This window comes from Salmo salar, chromosome ssa15, assembly GCF_905237065.1.
Source record: "Salmo salar chromosome ssa15, Ssal_v3.1, whole genome shotgun sequence".
Lineage (NCBI taxonomy): Eukaryota > Metazoa > Chordata > Actinopteri > Salmoniformes > Salmonidae > Salmo > Salmo salar.
The window spans coordinates 28,541,040-28,562,347 of NC_059456.1; the positions used below are offsets into that span (position 1 = coordinate 28,541,040).

Here is a 21,308-nt window from a genome sequence, read left to right on the forward strand (position 1 = left end):
AGTAAGCAGCTGATCAAATTTCAAATCAAATCAAATTTATTTTTATATAGCCCTTCGTACATCAGCTGATATTCTCAAAGTGCTGTACAGAAACCCAGCCTAAAACCCCAAACAGCAAGCAAAGCATGTGAAAGAAGCACGGTGGCTAGGAAAAACTCCCTAGGAAAAACTCCCTAGAAAGGCCAAAAACCTAGGAAGAAACCTAGAGAGGAACCAGGCTATGAGGGGTGGCCAGTCCTCTTCTGGCTGTGCAGGGTGGATATTATAACAGAACATGGTCAAAATGTTAAAATGTTCATAAATGACCAGCATGGTCAAATAATAATAATCATAGTAGTTGTCGAGGGTGCAACAAGCACGTCCGGTGAACAGGTCAGGGTTCCATAGCCGCAGGCAGAACAGTTGAAACTGGAGCAGCAGCACGGCCAGGTGGACTGGGGACAGCAAGGAGTCATCATACCAGGTAGTCCTGAGGCATGGTCCTAGGGCTCAGGTCCTCCGAGAGAAAGACAGAAAGAGAGAATTAGAGAGAGCATATTTAAATACACGCAGGACACCGGATAAGACAAGAGAAATACTCCAGATGTAACAGACTGACCCTAGCCCCCGACACATAAACTACTGCAGCATAAATACTGGAGGCTGAGACAGGAGGGATCAGAAGACACTGTGGCCCCATCCGATGATACCCCGGACAGGGCCAAACAGGCAGGATATAACCCCACCCACTTTGCCAAAGCACAGCCCCCACACCACTAGAGGGATGTCTCCAACCACCAACTTACCGTCCTAAGACAAGGCCGAGTATAGCCCACAACGATCTCCGCCATGGCACAACCCAAGGGGGGGCGCCAACCCAGACAGGAAGACCACGTCAGTGACTCAACCCACTCAAGTGACGCACCCCTCCCATGGACGGCATGGAAGAACACCAGTAGGCCAGTGACTCAGCCCCTGTAAAAGGGTTAGAGGCAGAGAATCCCAGTGGAAAGAGGGGAACCGGCAAGGCAGAGACAGCAAGGGCGGTTCGTTGCTCCAGCCTTTCCGTTCACCTTCACACTCCTGGGCCAGACTATACTTAATCATAGGACCTACTGAAGAGATAAGTCTTCAGTAAAGACTTAAAGGTTGAGACTGAGTCTGCGTCTCTCACATTGGTAGGCAGACCATTCCATAAAAATGGAGCTCTATAGGAGAAAGCCCTACCTCCAGCCGTTTGCTTAGAAATTCTAGGGACAATTAGGAGGCCTGCGTCTTGTGACCGTAGCGTACGTGTAGGTATGTACGGCAGGACCAAATCGGAAAGATAGGTAGGAGCAAGCCCATGTAATGCTTTGTAGGTTAGCAGTAAAACCTTGAAATCAGCCCTTGCCTTAACAGGAAGCCAGTGTAGGGAGGCTAGCACTGGAGTAATATGATCAAATTTTTGGGTTCTAGTCAGGATTCTAGCAGCCGTATTTAGCACTAACTGAAGTTTATTTAGTGCTTTATCCGGGTAGCCGGAAAGTAGAGCATTGCAGTAGTCCAGCCTAGAAGTAACAAAAGCATGGATAAATTTTTCTGCGTCATTTTTGGACAGAAAATTTCAGATTTTTGCAATGTTACGTAGATGGAAAAAAGCTGTCCTTGAAACAGTCTTGATATGTTCTTCAAAAGAGAGATCAGGATCCAGAGTAACGCCGAGGTCCTTCACAGTTTTATTTGAGACGACTGTACAACCATCCAGATTAATTGTCAGATTCAACAGAAGATCTCTTTGTTTCTTGGGACCTAGAACAAGCATCTCTGTTTTGTCCGAGTTTAAAAGTAGAAAGTTTGCAGCCATCCACTTCTTTATGTCTGAAACACAGGCTTCTAGCGAGGGCAATTTTGGGGCTTCACCATGTTTCATTGAAATGTACAGCTGTGTGTCGTCCGCATAGCAGTGAAATTTAACATTATGTTTTCGAATGACATCCCCAAGAGGTAAAATATATAGTGAAAACAATAGTGGTCCTAAAACGGAACCTTGAGGAACACCGAAATTTACAATTGATTTGTCAGAGGACAAACCATTCACAGAGACAAACTGATATCTTTCCGACAGATAAGATCTAAACCAGGCCAGAACTTGTCCATGTAGACCAATTTGGGTTTCCAATCTCTCCAAAAGAATGTGGTGATCGATGGTATCAAAAGCGGCACTAAGATCTAGGAGCACGAGGACAGATGCAGAGCCTCGGTCTGACGTCATTAAAAGGTCATTTACCACCTTCACAAGTGCAGTCTCAGTGCTATGATGGGGTCTAAAACCAGACTGAAGCGTTTCGTATACATTGTTTGTCTTCAGGAAGGCAGTGATGTGCCCAAAAAAGTTAAGGGTCTGCAAGGACATCCGATTTCTAAATTTGCTTTTTACCACACTCATCTGGCTGAATACTCTCTCGACTTCAGCATTCAAGTGTGGCAAGGACAACACAGACACAGCAGCCATGGCAAGTTCTTGAAACGGGTTGATATCAGCTGCATCCCTGAACTTCCAAATCTCACTCCAGAAGCCCAGTGTGTTTTTTTGTCTCATTCCATTTACTAAGATGGATGGCACGCCATTGCTGGACAATCTTGTTTATCTCTAAAGGGGAGTAGCCAAGGAGCTTGGCTATTTTTTCTATTTCTCCAGGGCTCTCATTGTGCTTTAGAGTTTCCTCCACATTGAAAACTGGCATGTACTGCAATGCTTCGATGTTGTCCGGCAGTCTCACCCTCAACTCATTAGGGAGGGAGATGGTGAAGGCTACACACCGCTTTCGGACATTGTTTAAATCCTCAGGCGCAAGGTGGAGCTCAGCTGCATTTGACTCAAAAAGGTAACCAAGGTACGGTTTGGGACTGATGTATCCATCTATTGGCCCTTTGAGTACATCAACATTTGCCAGTGGATTCAGCACCCTGCTGCTGCTCACAGACTTGATCAGGCTAACCAAGCTGTCAAGTAGCTTGGGAGTACTTGCTCTCCCTCAAAAGCCTTGATGGCCAACTGTACCTCACCCAGCACTGACTTCAAAAAATTCAGATACAATATGTTTTGAGGATCACTGTACATGGAGTATAAAACCAGTGTTTACTGGACTTGGTGACTGCGAAATGCAACCTAAGCCCCTCCCACTGGTCCAAAATGCATGAAACCGCGGGTTCAATTGAGAGCCAACGTGTGGCACACACCTTGGTTATCTGTAAAGGATTCTCCCCACAGTTGATGGTCTCATATATGGCCTTGTAGGCCTCCCTACGCTTTGGAGACACTGAAAACCAGTTATAAGTCTCTCGTACCAAGTACTCCACACTACGGGGGATGGTGTCATTGGAAGCATGACTTACGGCAAGCTGCAGAGTGGCACACAGCGAATAGGAACCAGATATTTGGGGCCATAGTCCTCCTTCAGCACTTTATGGACCCCATTGTTAATCCCCGTCATAACAGAGGCTTTGTCAGTCCCTATCCCCAGGAGTTTCTCTTTTTAAGACAACACTTCTCGAGGAAAGCCACAACAGCACGGGCTATAGATTTGGCATCTCCTCCCTCCAACTCAACAAGCCCCAGAAATGTTGATACAATTGTCTGCTTGGTGTCACTAAAGTACCTTATCACAACCTCCAGGTACTTAGAAACACTTACATCGTGGACTCATCGAGGAGGAGGCTGAAACGCTGGTCACCCACATCTACGACAAACTTTTTCAGAAAGTATGGTGCTAGAACACCATTAATCATTTCTGTGCACTTTGTCCTGTGCATTTTGAAGTGGGTAGCAGTAGTGGAGTCTGAGAAAGCAGCTCTACATGCTTCTACAATGTGATCACATGCCAGCATGGAACAGTGTTCAGCGATAGCTAATGCCATGGTGGCCTCAGCCTTCTTTGCAGAGTCAATTTTTTTAACCATAAATGACAGCTTGTTTTGGGTGGAACGGTGACGCTAGAAGGGTCTGAATACTGCTAAATTGGCACTCATGTGGTTTCCCTGCAGCCTTAGCTGTCTGACCAAGCTGAAGGTCTTATCCTAAAAAATAAAAAATACCCCAAAAAGTTGACTGATTATGCAATTTAAAACATGACCCCCATGACACATTACAGATAGCAATTGCAGACACTAAATGGCAAATTGCCCATTTGAAGCTGAAGCAAAAACAGCCCACGTTCTGGGCAAAGCAGCTTAGAACAGAAGCAAACATGACATTAACCATCGGGTCCATTTTCACGCTCATTCCACACCGAGTAGCTAGGCTGGGTGTCAAGTTTATGACTTTCAGGTCATCTGGAAGGGTTGGAGAGGGTGTAAGCATAAGTTGGCAAATACATGTACAATTACAATGCATGAATTATGAAAGAAGAGATTCAAGAGTCAAACTCACCGACAATAACGTCAACTTCAAACCTCCTGTAAAGGGGATCCACAATCAAACGAATAATGTTCCCCAGGCATTCAGAGTTGAGGTCATCTGGAAATGGGAAAGGGGAGTCAAAATGTTGTCAAACATTTAGTGCCTGAATACAGTAATCTTACTTGTAGAAGGTGTCTGTGCTTGTATGCTCCCAGCTACCATCAATAGGCAAAACCACCGGTAAGGCATTTAAAAAATGATTAAAACGAGAATGAAGACAAGTCAAATGTTTAGGTCGCATAGGACTCTTCTAGGCCCGCTACTAACCCAGATCCAATTTGCCACATTTAATCATAAGACTAAAATCTCCAACAAATCCGATGCACCTCCCCTCTCGGAGATTGAAGGAAACCATTGCTTGGCTTTGGACCACAAAATCCTCGCGCCGTTTTTATTGGTGCGTCCTTGTCGGAGTAGCGGACTGAGTGATTCAGCCTGCTACAGTCCCGGTCCGATCATTATTGCGGGCGGGCTCCGAGCACCAACAACGTTTCGGTTTAGGGATAATTCCTTATGAAGCATGGGACTACTATTTATTTGGGGATGAGAATAATCGGATAATCAGTACCCGGAAAGTTATTTTAATGGAAAGAAAGGGCACAGGAACAGGTATGCTTTATGTATTATTATCATGTTGAACTTATCGAGGAGCCCATCATGTCGATTTGTTTAAACATGCTTGCCTAATATAGAATATAATATAATTGATTGCCTACATTGTTGTGAGAAACGGAAATTGACTTCAGTCTAATTGGTATTTGAGACTGTATATAGGCTATACTTGTTTTTCTCTTTTACATTTTGCCTAACTAAAACAATTGTAGCCTATCAGGTTTAATTTGACATAAAAGTTACAGTCGCCATTCAAGACTAACCAAAATAACATTTTAAAGGTAGTCTCGTTCTTTAGCTGTCCCGTGTCGGATGAAGGGGTCCATAATAACACTTGTCGAAATAGTTTGCTGTCCGCAAAAATTAAGATACATTTTTTAAATAATTGCTCGATGTAAAGTCCCATTTCATCCTGTTGTCAAATCCTATTTCTCTGGTGCTGAGGGCCTGTAATTCGATTCCCTTGGTGATAATCTAGTACTTTTGCCTGCTTGAGGAAGTGATAAGCATTAAACGGTGATTCAGTACTATCAACACACCACACACCCACCCTATTCTTATATTCTTCCCATTTAAGCCAGCCATTGCATGTTGATTTAAACATTGGTGGGCACAGGGAAGAAACTTTTCATGGTGTAATATATTATTGGTTTTAAGAGCAGTCAAATGTGTCCTAGGAATGCTATTCAAGCAACCTGGTCTCAGCATTGCGTATTATTCAGTACATCAATCCGAAACACACAATTTAGTATGATATGTTACGTCGCGAATGGTATGGTATGTATTCATTTGTAGCTGTCCATCACTCATTTCGTATATGTTAAAAATTACAAATAATATTATATGTTATGAATTAGCAAAACATACAATATGTTACGAAGTTTCAAAAACGTATAATATGTTACGAATTCTAGCTAGGTGGCTAACGTTAGCTAGGCAGGGGTAAGGGTTAGTGGTTAGGGTTAAGTTTAGGAGTTAGGTTAAAGGGATTAAGGCTAGGGGATGGGTTAGCTAAAATAGTTAAGGTTAGGGAAAGGGGTTAGCTAACATGTTAAGTAGTTAAAATGTAGTAAATAGTTTAAAAGTTGCTAATTACCTAATTAACAGCTAAAGTTGTCTGTGATGAGATTCAAACTTGCAACCTTTGGGTTACTAGATGTTCCTGTTATATGTCTACCCATCCACCCTGACCAACCACTTTACTTTCATTTTTATCTTAAGTAACCTTCTGTCTTATGTAACCATACCAAACGTAACATATCATACTATTTCAGTGTCCTGGATTTACATTTGCTATGTCTAGTCTATGACACCAGGCTGATTCAAGAGGACAGATACGTTTATACACCAATTGACTCATTCTATATGAATTCAGTCACTTTCTGACTGTACCCTTTTTGATTTGAACAAATCCTTCCAAACATGTTTGCCCATGGGAGAAGTGGTCATAAAGTTACTTTTTGGACTTGAATACCAAAACAAGATGAGGTGCTCAAAGTTCTTGCATACCCCACACTACCATGAGACATCCATGTTTTTATTACTGAAAATTATAAACGGTTTAGTTTGATATAATTTGAAAGCTTACCAACAGGGTTATCAAACTATTTTATAATTTACTGAAAAAGTTTTGTAATAAAGAATTATGCAAAAAAAAGGTGTAAACTCAGATTTTTCTAATTTTCACATACGCTATATATACAAAAGCATTTGGACACCCCTTCAAAATAGTTGATTTAAATATTTCAGTCACACCCGTTGCTGACAGGTGTATACAATCGAACACACAGCCATGCAATCTCCATTTGGAAACATTAGCAGTAGAATGGCCTTACTGAAGAGCTCAGTGACTTTCAAAGTGGCACTGTCATAGGATGCCACCTGTCCAACAAATCAGTTCGTCAGATTTCTGCCCTGCTAGTGCTGCCACGGTCAACTGTAAGTGCTATTATTGTGAAGTGGAAACGTCTAGGAGCAACAACAGCTCAGCCGCGAAGTGGTAGGCCACACAAGCTCACAGAACGGGACCACCAAATGCTGAGCACGTAGCGCGTAAAAATTGTCTCGGTTGCAACACTCACTACCGAGTTCCAAACTGCCTCTGGAAGCAACGTCAACACAAGAACTGTTTGTCAGGAGCTTAATGAAACTGGTTTCCATGGCCGAGCAGCCACACACAAGCCTAAGATCACCATTTGCAATGCCAAGCATTGGCTGGAGTGGTGTAAAGCTCACCGCCATTGGACTCTGGAGCAGTGGAAACGCGTTCTCTGAATCACGCTTCACCATCTGGCAGTCCAACGGACAAATCTGGGTTTTGGCGGATGCCAGGAGAACGCTACCTACCCCAATGCATATTGACAACTGTAAAGTTTGGTGGAGGAGGAATAATGGTCTGGGGCTGTTTTTCATGGTTCGGGCTAGGCGCTTTTAGTTCCAGTGAACGGAAATATTTTTTATTTCATTTGATTGAATATTAAAACATACAATCTACCTGGAGAGAAACCGCTCAACATTTACATTACATTCAGTCATCTAGCAGACACTCCCATCCAGAGCAACCAGGGTCAAGTGCCCCAACCAGGGGCACGTCAAACAGATCTCCCACCAAGTCAAATCGGGGAGCCGGACCAGCAACCTATTGGCCACCGGCCCAAGCTCCCAACAGCCAGGCCACCAACCATCCAAGATCCCCGAACAGTTCCCGAGAACTTCCCCTCAACCCTCTGAGACCCTCTAGTGCCAACTGTAAAGTTTGGTGGAGGAGGAATAATGGTCTGGGGCTGTTTGTCATTGTTCGGGCTAGGCCCCTTCCTATCGCTACAGCATACATGACATTCTAGACGATTCTGTGCTTCCAACATTGTGGCAACAGTTTGGGGAAGGCCCTTTCCTGTTTCAGCATGATAATGCCCCTGTGCACAAAGCAAGGTCCACACATAAATGGTTTGTCGAGATCGTTGTGGAAGATCTTGACTGGCCTACACAAAGCCCAGACCTCAACTCCATGGAACACCTTTGGGATGAATTTGAACGTCGACTCCAAACAAGGCCTAATCGCCCAAGATCAGTGCCCAACCTCACTAATGCTCTTGTGGCTGAATGGAAGCAAGTCCCCACAACAATATTCCAACATCTAGTGAAAAGCCTTCCCAGAAGAGTGCAGGCTGTTATAGCAGCAAAGGGGGAACCAACTCCATATTAATGCCCATGATTTTGGAGTGAGATGTTCGATGAGCAGGTGTCAACATACTTTTGGTCATGTACTATATCTTAGACCCTATTTTACATAATCTGAGGTGTTTGTGTTGTGCATTTCATGGCTGAGACAGCATACTCTTGAATACATGGTGGGTGTCATTTCAATCATAGAAACAGAATTCATAGAATGGACTTATCCCTTCAGACCAATGCAATTTAGATGGTACACCATTGAAATTGAATTGAAATTTCAACTTCCAATTACTACCAGAAATATATCCACCCACTGTCGAATGTCAACTTGAATGGGAATGTTTCAAAATTGACAGTTTCATTGAAGACCATGGATATTCCCACTCAAGTCAACATTATCTGATGTGTGGACCTCCAACCATCTTTGTGGTACCATTTTAAAGTAGAAATGTACATTTTATTGACACTGTAGTACAGCCAAAACATGACACCTATTCAAGAACAAGCTGTGTCTCAACCGATGGTGGGTACAAACACCTCTGATGACGCTTTTTGATAATTCATGTTAAAGGTTAAAGACATTATTATAAAAATGTTTTTTTTTTTATTCAAGACATAATCTAATTGTTTGACAACCCTGTTTGTAGGCTTTCAAATTATATCAAACTCATCCGTTTATCATTTTCAGTGATGAAGACATGGATGTCTAATGGTAGGGTGCAGTGTGAAAAATGAGTGAAATATGAGCACCTTTATCTCCTAAAGGTTATGGCATTCAGGCCCTAAAAGTCACTTTCTGACCACTTCTACCATGGGAAAACATGTATGGAAGGTTTTGTTCAAATCAAAAGGGGTGCAGTCAGAAAGTCATTGATATCACATGGAACAACCCTATTCCTTAAACTTAAAATGGGTGGTAGAATGACTATTGATAATTGGAATGTTTCTCCTCCTCATAGATGGACCCTTGAGCCTTAACCTCATTGCTAGCCACCGGAGGCTGATCATCCCAAACTACATTTCCCACCAGCACTTCCCCCTCCTTGCCCATGTGGCCTATGGCTCATCATCAACAACATGGGATATGGGCAAGTCCTCCACCGATGCGGAAATGAGGAAGACCAGGTATACCTCAACGTGGGAGGTGTCCGGCACGAGGTGGCAGAGGAGACGCTGCTCCGCTTCCCCCACACACGCCTGGGCCGCCTGCTGCACTGCCGGAGCGAGGACGCCATCCTGGAGCTATGCGACGACTACAGTGCCACCGAGCGCGAGTACTACTTTGACCGCAATCCCCACATCTTCATCAGCGTGATCAACTTCTACCGCACAGGCCGCATCCACATCATGGAAGAGGTATGCGTCTTCTCCTTCAGCCAGGAGATTGAGTACTGGGGCATCCAGGAGCTCCACTTAGGGGATTGCTGCAGCAACTGGTTCCAGGAGCGCAAGGAGTACATCGAGGACCGCGACTGGGACGTCCAAAGCGACGACGTGCAGCCGCCCAGCTTGGACTCGTCCTTCGAAGAGCTCTCAGCCATCGACAAGGACCTGGAGAAGTTCAAGGGGGCGTGGTGCGCAGAGGTGCGGAGCTACGTGTGGATTAGGCTAGAGGACCCCGGTCATTCGCTCTCGTCCAAGATCATCGCTGTGGCCTCGCTGAGCGTGGTGCTCACCTCCATCGTGGCCATGTGCGTCCATAGCATGCCCGAGTTTCAGATCTTGGACGAGAACGAGAGGCACATCGAGGACCCCGTACTGGCCATCCTGGAGGTGGTCTGCATCGTCTGCTTCTCGGCCGAGTTCATCATCCGATTGATCGTAGCCCCCTCCCCAAGGAAGTTCCTCAGCAACACCCTGAACATCATCGACGTGGCCTCCATCCTGCCCTTCTACATCACGCTGGCCTTTGAGACGGTGGATGATGAGAACAGCGAGGAGAACGAGAACCTGGAGAACGTGGGCAAGGTGGTGCAGGTCCTCCGGCTGATGCGCGTCTTCAGGATCCTAAAATTGGCCCGCCATTCGGTGGGTCTGCGTGCGCTCGGTGCTACTGTCCGCCATAGCTACCACGAGGTGGGCCTGCTGCTCCTCTTCCTATCTGTGGGCATCTCCATCTTCTCCGTGCTCATCTACTCAGCAGAGAAAGAGGAGGAGGACACTGAGCTGGGCACCATACCCATGGGCTGGTGGTGGGCCACCATCACCATGACCACCGTGGGCTATGGTGACACCTGCCCGGTGACGTTGCTGGGGAAGTTGGTGGCCACCCTGTGCATCCTCTGCGGCTTGCTGGTGGTTGCCTTGCCTATCACCATAATCTTTAACAAGTTTTCCAAGTACTACCAGAGGAACAAAGCCATTGAGGAGGGCCTGTGTCTGAGTCAAAAGGCGTCCGAGAGACACGACCTGGAGCTCCCTTACCATAACATCAGAGACCTCTACGCCCAGAGTCTGGGCGTGTACCCCTTCATGGGCGGCCTCGCCTTCAAGAACAGTGAGAGTAGCGGCGGTGATGATACGGACGCCTCCAGCCTACAGGACATAGAGGAGGTGTGTGACACAGACACTCTGGACAATGGAGCAGCAAAATAAAGCTTGAGGCTTTAGAAAGCTCAATACACCTCAAAGGAGCCCTTTATGGTTCTCAGGGTCAAGCTCTCCATCGTTAACTCTTAATATGTCTTCCTTTCATGGCTGACTCTGGACTTTCACAACACTGTGGCCATGGGATTTTTTCTATTCTGATAAATATATCACTGAAATGAGAGGGCACAGATGACTGACTTGGATCCCCCTTATAAAGGTTTGAATGTAATTCATCTATTAGGCCAGATATTGCAACGTTGCATGCGTATGTGAAGGAATTTGCATTATATCGTACAGATTTATCCGCTCAGAAGTTCAGTAAAGGTTTGCATATGCAAAGAAAAATGTAATTGATTTGATAAAAAAGAAAAGAGTGACTTCAGATTCCGGGTTCGATTGATGTTTCAACCTCTGCATGAACAAAAACACATAAGACAAGTCATCAATCATGGGTAGTGGATCATTACTTTGAGACCACAGTTACTGTAGATAAAGAGACAGAAATGACCTCTCTCCAAAACCTCTCATGCTATAAGCACTGATGTACAAGTCATTTGATTAGAAAGTCATTGAGACATTGTCTTAGAAATATATGTTGGCATGCTAGCTCCCTGGGTTAGGCCGTATGGACGTACTAATCAAATAAAGTCAGACCTGCGAAAGCTGATGAATTATGTCTCTTTATTTTGACATCGATTGGAGCCTTTGCTTCATGCGTTTTAATTCATTGATGGACTAGGAATGTACATGAATTAGTTGCGAAATACGTATTCCCTTTAAATTAGTGGTTACACTTAGCGGTACAGTAAATCAAACAATCTCAAACAAATCAACTTTGGGGTTACATCAGAATAAAAGTCATAACACGGGTCGTAAAATCCTGTAAAAAAAAAAAAAACTATACCCGTTCAACTCCTAGGCAATACATTGGTGTTCTTGACTCCTTATACGTTTATCTGGCTTCTTCTCACTGGTTTCCTGTCATGTCTCTTCTTCTCTGGATGGATGAGCTGCTGTCCCAGTAGAACAGAAATGTGGGAAATGAGCCCAAACCACTGTAGGTTTGGGCACATTTACATAGTAACCATTGTGGTGTTCTCCCGTCCATAAGAACAATGGTATGGTGCAATGAGCACGTTAACTGGATTCCAGAAACAAAGGATTCTGTCAAGATGTTAAGAAGCTCCTCTCCCTCAGTAGACATAACTTTGCTGAAAATAATAATTAGGCTACATGTATTTATGTAATTAGCATGTTTTAGCGACATAATCAATTTCAGACTTTTTGGGGTGATGTTAAAGTATGTGGACACCTGCTTGTCGAACATCTCATTCCAAAATCATGGGCATTAATATGGAGTTGGTCCCCCTTTGCTGCTATAACAGTCTTCACTCTTCTGGGAAGGCATTCCGCTAGGTGTTGGAACATTGCTGAGGGAGCAGATGTTGGGCGATTAGGCCTGGCTCGCAGTCGGTGTTCCAATTAATCCTAAAGGTGTTCGATTGTTATTATAATTTTTTTTATTTCACCTTTATTTAACCAGGTAGGCCAGTTGAGAACAAGTTCTCATTTACAACTGCGACCTGGCCAAGATAAAGCAAAGCAGTGCGACAAAAACAACAACATAGAGTTACACATGGGATAAACAAACGTACAGTGAATAACACAATAGAAAAATCTGTATACAGTGTGTACAAATGAAGTAAGGAGGTAAGGCAATAAATAGGCCAATAGTGGTGAAGTAATTACAATTTAGCAATTTACACTGGAGTGATATATGTGCAGATGAGGATGTTCAAGTAGAAATACTGGTGTGCAGAAGAGCAGAAAAACATATGGGGATGAGGTAGGTAGTTGGTTGGATAGATGGGCTATTTACAGATGGGCTGTGTACAGCTGCAGCGATCGGTAAGTTGCTCTGGCAGCTTACGCTTAAAGTTAGTGAGGGAGATAGTCTCCAACTTCAGTGATTTTTGCAATTCGTTCAAGTCATTGGCGGCAGGGAACTGGAAGGAAAGGCGGCGAAAGCAAGTTTTGGCTTTGGGGATGTGAAATATACCTGCTGGTGACTGTTGACCAGTGAGCTGAGATAAGGCGGAGCTTTACCTAGCAAAGACTTATAGATGACCTGGAGCCAGTGGGTTTGGCAACGAATATGTAGCGAGGACCAGCCAACGAGAGCATACAGGTCACAAAATGGATGGCACTGTGACAGACTGCATCCAATTTGCTGAGTAGGCTAATTTGTAAATGACATCGCTGAAGTCGAGGATCGGTAGGATAGTCAGTTTTACGAGGGTAAGTTTGGCAGTATGAGTGAAGGAGGCTTTGTTGCTAAATAGGAAGCCAATTCTAGATTTAACTTTGGATTGGAGATGCTTAAATGTGAGTCTGGAAGGAGAGTTTACAGTCTAGCCAGACACCTAGGTATTTATAGTTGTCCACATTCTAAGTCAGAACCGTCCAGAGTAGTGATGCTAGTCGGGCTGTCGGGTGCGGGCAGCGATTGGTTGAAGAGCATGCATTTCGTTTTACTAGCATTTAAGAGCAGTTGGAGGCCATGAAGGAGTGTTGTATGGCGTTGAAGCTCGTTTGGAGGTTTGTTAACACAGTGTCCAAAGAAGGGCCAGATGTATACAGAATGGTGTCGTCTGCGTAGAGCTGGATCAAAGAATCACCCGCAGCAAGAGCGACACCATTGATACATACAGAGAAAAGAGTCGGCCCGAGAATTGAACCCTGTGGCACCCCCATAGAGACTGACAGAGGTCCGGACAACAGGCCCTCCAATTTGACACACTGAACTCTATCTGAGAAGTAGTTAGTGAACCAGGCGAGGCAGTCATTAGAGAAACCGAGGATGTTGAGTCTGCCGATAAGAATACAGTGATTGACAGAGTCGAAGGCTTTGTATAGGTCGATGAAGACGGCTGCACAGTACTGTCTCTTATCGATGGCGGTTATGATATCGTTTAGGACCTTGAGCGTGGCTGAGGCACACCCGTGACCAGCTCGGAAACCAGATTGCATAGCGGAGAAGGTACGGTGGGATTCGAAAAGGTCGTGATCTGTTTGTTCAGTTGGCTTACGAAGACTTTAGAAAGGCAGGGCAGGATGCATATAGGTCTGCAACAGTTTGGGTCTAGAGTGTCTCCCCCTTTGAAGACGGGGATGACCGCGGCCGCTTTCCAATCTTTAGGAATCTCAGACGATATGAAAGCGAGGTTGAACAGACTAGTATTAGGGGTTGGAACAATGGCGGTGGATCATTTTAGGAAGAGAGGGTCCAGATTGTCTAGCCCAGCTGATTTGTAGGGATCCAGATTTTGCAGCTTTCAGAACATCAGCTGTCTGGATTTGGGTGAAGGAGAAGCGGGGGGGGGCATGGGCCAGTTGCTGCGGAGGGTTGGGTTCGATGGGGTTGAGGGCAGTGCTCTGTGCAAGCCAGCCAAGTTCTTCCATGCCAATCTCGATAAACCATTTCTGTATGGACCTCGCTTTGTGCACAGGGGCATTGTCATGCTGAAACAGGAAAGGGCCTTACCCAAACTGTTGCAACAAAGTTGGAAGCACAGACTTGTCTAGAATGTCATTGTATGCTGAAGCGATAGGAAGGGGCCTAGCCCGAACAATGAAAAACAGCCCCAGATCATTATTCCTCCTCCACCAAACTTTACAGTTGGCACTATGCATTCGTGCAGGTAGCATTCTCCTGGCATCCGCCAAACCCAGATGTGTCCGTCGGACTGCCAGTTAGTGAAGCGTGGTTCATCAGAATGCGTTTCCACTGCACCAGAGTCCAATGGCAGCAAGCTTTACACCACTCCAGCTGACGCTTGGCTTTGCGTATGGTGATCTTAGGCTTGTGTGCGGCTGCTCGGCCATGGAAACCCATTTCATGAAGCTCCCAACAAACTGTTCTTGTGCTGACATTGCTTCCAGAAGCAGTTTGGAACTTGGTAGTGAGTGTTGCAACCGAGGACAGATGATTTTTACGTGCTACGCACTTCAGCACTCGATGGTCCTGTTCTGTGAGCCACTTCGCGGCTGAGCCGTTGTTACTCATAGATGTTTCCACTTCAAATAACAGCACTTACAGTTGACCGGGGCAGCTGTAGCAGGGCAGAAATTTGACGAACTGACTTGCTGGAAAGATGGCATCCTATGACAGTGCCACGTTGAAAGTCACTGAGCTCTTCAGTAAGGCCATTCTACTGCTAATGTTTGTTGATGGAGATTGCATGGCTGTGTGCTCGATTTTATACACCTGTCAGCAACGGGTGTGGCTGAAATAGCCAAATCCATTAATTTGAAGGGGTGTTGACATACTTTTGTATATATACTGTATGCTAACTTCGGGGATATTGACTTGCATTGGTTTTTGGACAAAAAATGCTAAAGCTAGCATTCTTTTGGTGACAGCAGCCAGGTAAACAAAACCAAAGCATTGATTGCTGTCTGTCCTTGTCCAAGGACTGCTAACAGGGTAACCAATATGTAATTTTGTAATTTGGGCAAACTATCCCTTTTAAGATATATCAATCGCTTAATCTACTTATTTTCTGCTGATGTCAAATGCCAAACTCCCAACACATGAATTAACAGTTGGTACAACCATTCATAGTTTTTCCCTCGGCTTCAATGAGTTTGAATCACAGTACGTTATCAAGGAAACTCCTTGATTCTGTGTTTTAGTTGACAGTGAGATCAGTCTGGTTCTGATAGAAACCATCCCTGGAGTTTCAGATGGCAATGAATCCAAACCACTGCAACATAGTGCATAAATGTATGCGTTATACATCATTACTCCCCAATACTGTATATTTGAGCAAGAGATACATTGATGGAAGTGCAGTCAGTAACCTCCCTGGAAATATTCAATATTCAGTTATGTATTTATTGCCAACGCAATATATTTGGCTATTAGATTTTTGCCAGGGAGTGTGGCAAGGGAGGAGTAGGCTAAGCTTTATGCCAGGGGGCAGTGATCAGATCAGAGGTGGCCCCTGTCTTTGTTGTCTCTCCCAGGCTACTCAACCATGCAGACAGACCCCTCCTCTGTTATGGGATATGGGTCAGTGGAGACGTGGGTCTGTATGGGTTTCAGCACCAAGGACGGATCAACATACTGTCACGATGAATCAAAGAAATTACTCTTCGGTCTAATGGTTATGGGAGAGATTGGTTGTGTTCATTAGGTACCAAATGTAGGAAAACTGACATGGAGAAACTACCATTTTAAAAACAATTCAATGCGTTTTCCATTGCACGCCCTAATGAACATGACCCACGGCTAGTAGGCATAGACTGGAAGGGTCTTTAAATGATTTTATGCACCTTCACGTTGAGGTCAATAACTTTAAGTCAACTTTGAGTAGGGTTGCAAAATTCTGGGAACTTTCAATTAATTCACTATTTTTTTTCAGAAATCCTGGTTGAAGGATTCCGGATTTCCTGCTTAATACTTCTGGGAATCCTCTAACCGGGATTTCGGAAAAACCAGGTAATTTATTGAAAGTTCCTGGAATTTTGCAACCCTAACTTTGAGACAATATTGTGTGGTGGTTGTGTGTTTTCTCGGTTTCAGGTAAATCTTCAGAACATGGGTTTATGCAGAGTCATCTCTCTCTCTTATATTTATATATAGATAGAGTCTGGGTTTTTGTTTATACTGTTCATACCCAGTTCTCTTTCACAGGAAGTCGGATTTTTACAGCCATTACTGTTTGGATGTGGTAGTGGTTTAATAGCATTCAATTAATAGTGTATGTAGTGTCATTAAGTTTTGAAAAAGTTCAGTCAAAGACACTGCGGTCAAGATGGCCATTAAAACCAAAGGTTCTTCAGGGAATAAAAAGATGGAGGAGGAATTTGTGGCAGCTATTTCCATTATGATTTTTATTCCTAATCAATGCTCAACAGTGCGACTCTTCAATTTCTAACCAAGTGGTCCTAGTGGATCTAACAGAAAGATGGCTGTTGTTTCTCAGATGTCAGTGTGGTTCAGGGTTGTCGGCCTTGTTTTATAAAGGCCGTAGAGCTATATTGGCTTCATGGCTTGACATGTTAAACAAAAAGTTGGCCTCTGCTGGTATTGTTGATGAACGGGAGAATGAAGTGCCTGGGAGACCGGGGAAACCTTCTGACACATGGGGCTATTTTATATTGATGAATGTGAAGATTGCAAACCCATTGACTCTGTGATGGCGGCCCCCCAAATGCATACACTATAGTGGCAAAGAACCATTCAGTTCCCTTCCTTTATATGCTTGGATATAGTGCATGGGTAAGCTTTTTAATCAATCTGTTTTTTCAGACATAGTTACGAAGGAGGATAAAACACTGTCCTTTCACAGTGACAATATCATAAAGCAGGAATGACATGAATTACATTTATTTCAACCACTGTCTTGTTTACTAGTTGATTTACAGAGTAAGAAAATGGGAGTTCATGTCATCCATCAAGAATATTAATATTTCAGTATATGGCTAGGTTTCAATGGAAGTTATATCGATGAGTGCAACTGTATATCAGAAAAATCTATTCTCCATTTCCTAAAGAGCTATTTCCTTTCAGGGCGGTAAGAACCAGAATTCATACAGTAATGTAATGTACAAAAAGTGCCCCGGGGTTTGCAAAAACTATTGTTACCTTTTTAGCTCTCTAAGATTGGAATGGGGAAAGGTCACTGACCCCTGAGCAGAGGGGAATGCACATGTGTACGTGTTTGTCCTTATGTTATGTGTCTACTGTTTGTGGGTTTGTATTTCACCCACAGAATATACCAGAAATACCAGGCCACATTCCTCAGAGCTAGCAGGACCATTTAACCATCAAATGTGGTGGATAGAGGTGGCACATCCCCTGAGGTAACTCAAACAGACCTGTGCCAATCATCATCATAAAAAACATTGGATTTCACTTCACTTGAGCACACAACGACCCAGATGGATATATAAACATTAATGTATTATATCATGGTGTATATATAAAAGGCTTTTCCAAGAACACACTGCCTGTAGTTCAGCAGCATACTGTATTAGCCCACAGTGAGATAATGGCCCTATAGCCGAGAAAAAGCACTCAGCCAACCTCATATGTTTATGTCTTTTTGAAGTCGTAATGAGCTGGAAAGTGTTCGGCGGTGCTTGGCTGAACTCAGATGTAGAGCAGACCTGGGTTCAAATACTATTTGATATAATTTCAAATACTTTATCTGGGCTTGATTGAGCTTGCCTAGCGCAGTGGAACCAATAGATTAGTCATAAAAGTGCAATCCCCACCCATCTGGCACTTCAGGCTGACTCAAACTAAAGCAAACGCTAGAAGTATTTGAAAGATTTCAAATAGTATTTGAACCCAGGTCTGGAGTAGTGGGAAGAAAATACAGTACTACTTTTCCTTTTGGGGGTTAAGAGGAAAGAAAACAACAAGGTTTGGTGCCAGGAAGCTGTTTGATTTGTGCATTCATTTTCCGATTTGGTCCGATGACTCTTTGTAAGGTTTTGATTATTACATTTCTGGACTCCAGCCTAATAAACAGAATATTGATCTGTGTACTTTATATTCAGTCCAACATCAAAGGCTATTACTGATGGTTGTCTATTAGCTATGGGCTTGTGTTGCAAGAAAGAAACACTTTACATTGTTTTTGTCTTGCCCTTTCTCAGTTCTACTTTCTCAGTGCAGATGGAAAGCTCCCAGCTCCATTTTGTCACACTGGGTTTGGAAAACATTTTTTATTGTGCCACTTAATCATTATTTACTACAGTGACCACAGCTTGTGTTGCGGTTGTTATTGGTGCAACACCATAAACTATATTTTCCCTTCATACAGAAGTATTCCTTGATGTTTATATCCCAAAAGCATCAGCTTAATATTTTAACTGAACTTCAGGTTCCCCCTCAAGTCCTTTTAGACCTTCTCCCTACCTCGTCTCCTTGAGCCGTGAGTGAGACTTATCTCATTTCACTTCATCACAGACAAGAAAACAAGTAATGCCTTTTCAATTAACCTCTTTGACCATGGGTACGTCCCAAATGAAACCCTATACCCTATTCCCTGTTTAGTGCACTACTTTTGACCAGGATCCATAGGGCTCTGGTCAAAAGTAGTGCACTACCGTATATAGGGAAAAGGGTGCCATTTTGTACACAGACATTTCTATTGTCCTCCAATCAGAGGCGTGTCCAGGAAGCCTCACCAATTAAGAGACTGGGGATTAGAGGGAGAATGCCTTGTCCCAGGTGGACCCTACTATACACTCCCATGGGGGAGTCCACAAGCCCCGCAACAGTTACACCCCCCCCATCTCTTGGGACTTTTGGTACTTACTGCCTGCTGATTCAACTGTACTGGCAGATAAGTAAAGGTTGTGTGAGGTTGCAGCAGGGGTTGTTATGTAACTGTATTTATTTTCTAAGTCAAATAAGAAGAGTGAAACTGAAGAGTGGTCCTCTGTAGCTTAGTTGGTAGAGCATTGATCTTGCAATGCCAGGATAGTTGGCTCGATTCCCGGGACTACACATACTTAAAATGTATGCACGCATTACTGTAAGTAGCTTCGGATAAAAGTGTCTGCTAAATGGCATATATTGAATATGAAGAGGTTTGAAATAAATTATAAATGCAACAGTCAAAGTTTAAAGCAACTTTTGAAGGGGAACTTAGGGAGATATTTCACCGATCCACGTCACATTTATCTCCACTTTACCTCCGCTGTACATCATCAGATGTCAGTCAGGGACAGATTGGGTCATATCCTTTACACGGCATGCATCAGCAGCCCAGGCGTGGTATAAATGTACACCTCGTTAATCTGGTCCCAACAATCCTGATGAGCCCATCTGAACGAGCCGAGACGGGCTGGGCTAAAATGAATAGGATGAAAAATGTGTATGAGAGAGTGGCCAGGCTGCCATGAGTTCAGATGATAGAGTGAAACTCTCTCTCTGTTTCACACACACACACACACACACTTTCTCTCTCTCTCTCTCTCTCTCTCTCTCTCTCTCTCTCCACGGTGGTCTGAGATGGAGAGATCAAGGCTTTTATTGAGGTACTAAAAAGAGGGAAGGAGAACTCTCTGAGCCTTGCTAATGATTGTGAGGGAGGGAGGAAGGAGGGCGGGTGGGTGGCAAAGAGAAGTGGGGGTCACAACTCCTATAGAAAGGCATATTATATTATGCCTTTGCACCCTAAGTAGTGTGCACTAAAGAAGGATTAGGGTGCCGTTTCAAACAGAGCCTATATATTCTCATCTGTAGCTCTTTAATAAAGAGAAAGGTTATAAGGATGGGAGTGGGGGATAAGTCCAATCATCAGATCCCATCTAGCTACTGACAGTGAATACGGTCAGACATCCAACATACACGACCAAAGGTATGTGGACACCTGCTCGAAAATCTCATTCCAAAATCATGGCCATTAATATGGAGTTGGTCCCCCTTTGCTGCTATAACAGAGAGTGGACACCACTCTTCTGGAAAGGCTTTCCACTAGATGTTGGAACATTGCTGCGGGGACTTGATTCCATTAAGCCACAAGAGCATGAGTGAGGTCGGGCAATGATGTTGGCCGATTCTAATCAAATCGAACTTTATTTGTCACATGTGCTGAATACAACAAGTGTAGACCTTACTGTGAAATGCTTACTTACAAGCCTTTAACCAACAGTGCAGTTCATGAAGAGTTAAGAAAATATTTACCAAATAAACTGAAGTAAAAAATAATAAAAAGTAACACAAAATAACAATAACGAGACTATATACAGGGAGTACCGGTACCGATTCAGTGTGCGCGGGTACAGGTTAGAGGTAATTTGTACATGTATTGTCATAATAGTTGAAGCCGTGTTGTATGGACCAAACTGCAGACGGAATGTGGATACTCATCTTTTAATGTAAAGAATAATAAATTAAAGCAAAGTATACACAGGAAAACAATAAACACGCACTCACGACATGCTAACAGGCTACGTACAAACAAAAGACTAGCAGTGTTAGCACAACCACCCACAAACCCAAGTGACAAACATACTCCTAAATATATGACTCCCAATCAGGAACAACGATCCCCAGCTGTTCCTGATCAGGAGTCACAAGACTAACACAGAAACAGACATACTAGACAACACATACAGACTTCTTCTGCCACGTCCTGACCAAAATACTACACCACTACTCCCTCTGCTGGTCAGGACGTGACATGTATGTAGGGGTGAAGTGACTATGCATAGATAATAAACAGCGAGTAGCAGCAGTGTATAAAACAGATGGGGGGGGGGGGTGTCAATGTAAATAGTCCGGTGGCCAATTGATGAATTTTTCAGCAGTCTTATGGCATGGGGGTAGAAGCTGTTAAGGAGCCTTTTGGACCTAGACTTGGCGCTCCGGTACCGCTTGCCATGTGGTAGCAGAGAAAACTGTCTATGACTAGGGTGACTGGAGTCTCTGACAATTTTATGGGCCTTCCTCTGACACCGCCTAGTGTATATACAGTTGAAGTTGGAA

General features: G+C 43.9%; 1 protein-coding gene and 1 long non-coding RNA gene across 2 annotated transcripts; one reads left to right on the forward strand and one right to left on the reverse strand.

The window, feature by feature from the left end:
- Positions 1-455: 455 nt before the first annotated feature.
- On the reverse strand, positions 456-4,807 carry LOC106571188 (uncharacterized). The gene is made up of 3 exons (XR_001320869.2): positions 4,688-4,807; positions 4,391-4,477; positions 456-496 (listed from the first exon to the last, which is right to left on the reverse strand). It is a non-coding gene; the product is annotated as an uncharacterized lncRNA (long non-coding RNA).
- Positions 4,808-4,850: 43 nt separating this feature from the next.
- Positions 4,851-11,457, forward strand: LOC106571186 (potassium voltage-gated channel subfamily S member 3). The gene is made up of 2 exons (XM_014143961.2): positions 4,851-5,029; positions 9,166-11,457. Exon 2 carries the CDS (start codon positions 9,284-9,286, stop codon positions 10,799-10,801), a length of 1,518 nt encoding a protein of 505 aa, XP_013999436.2. The 5' UTR covers positions 4,851-5,029; positions 9,166-9,283; the 3' UTR covers positions 10,802-11,457.
- The last annotated feature ends 9,851 nt before the right edge of the window (positions 11,458-21,308 follow it).

Bases quoted from the DNA above. Each gene is read 5' to 3' on its own strand.
- LOC106571186 (XM_014143961.2), top strand. From the start codon at position 9,284: ATGGGATATGGGCAAGTCCTCCACCGATGCGGAAATGAGGAAGACCAG.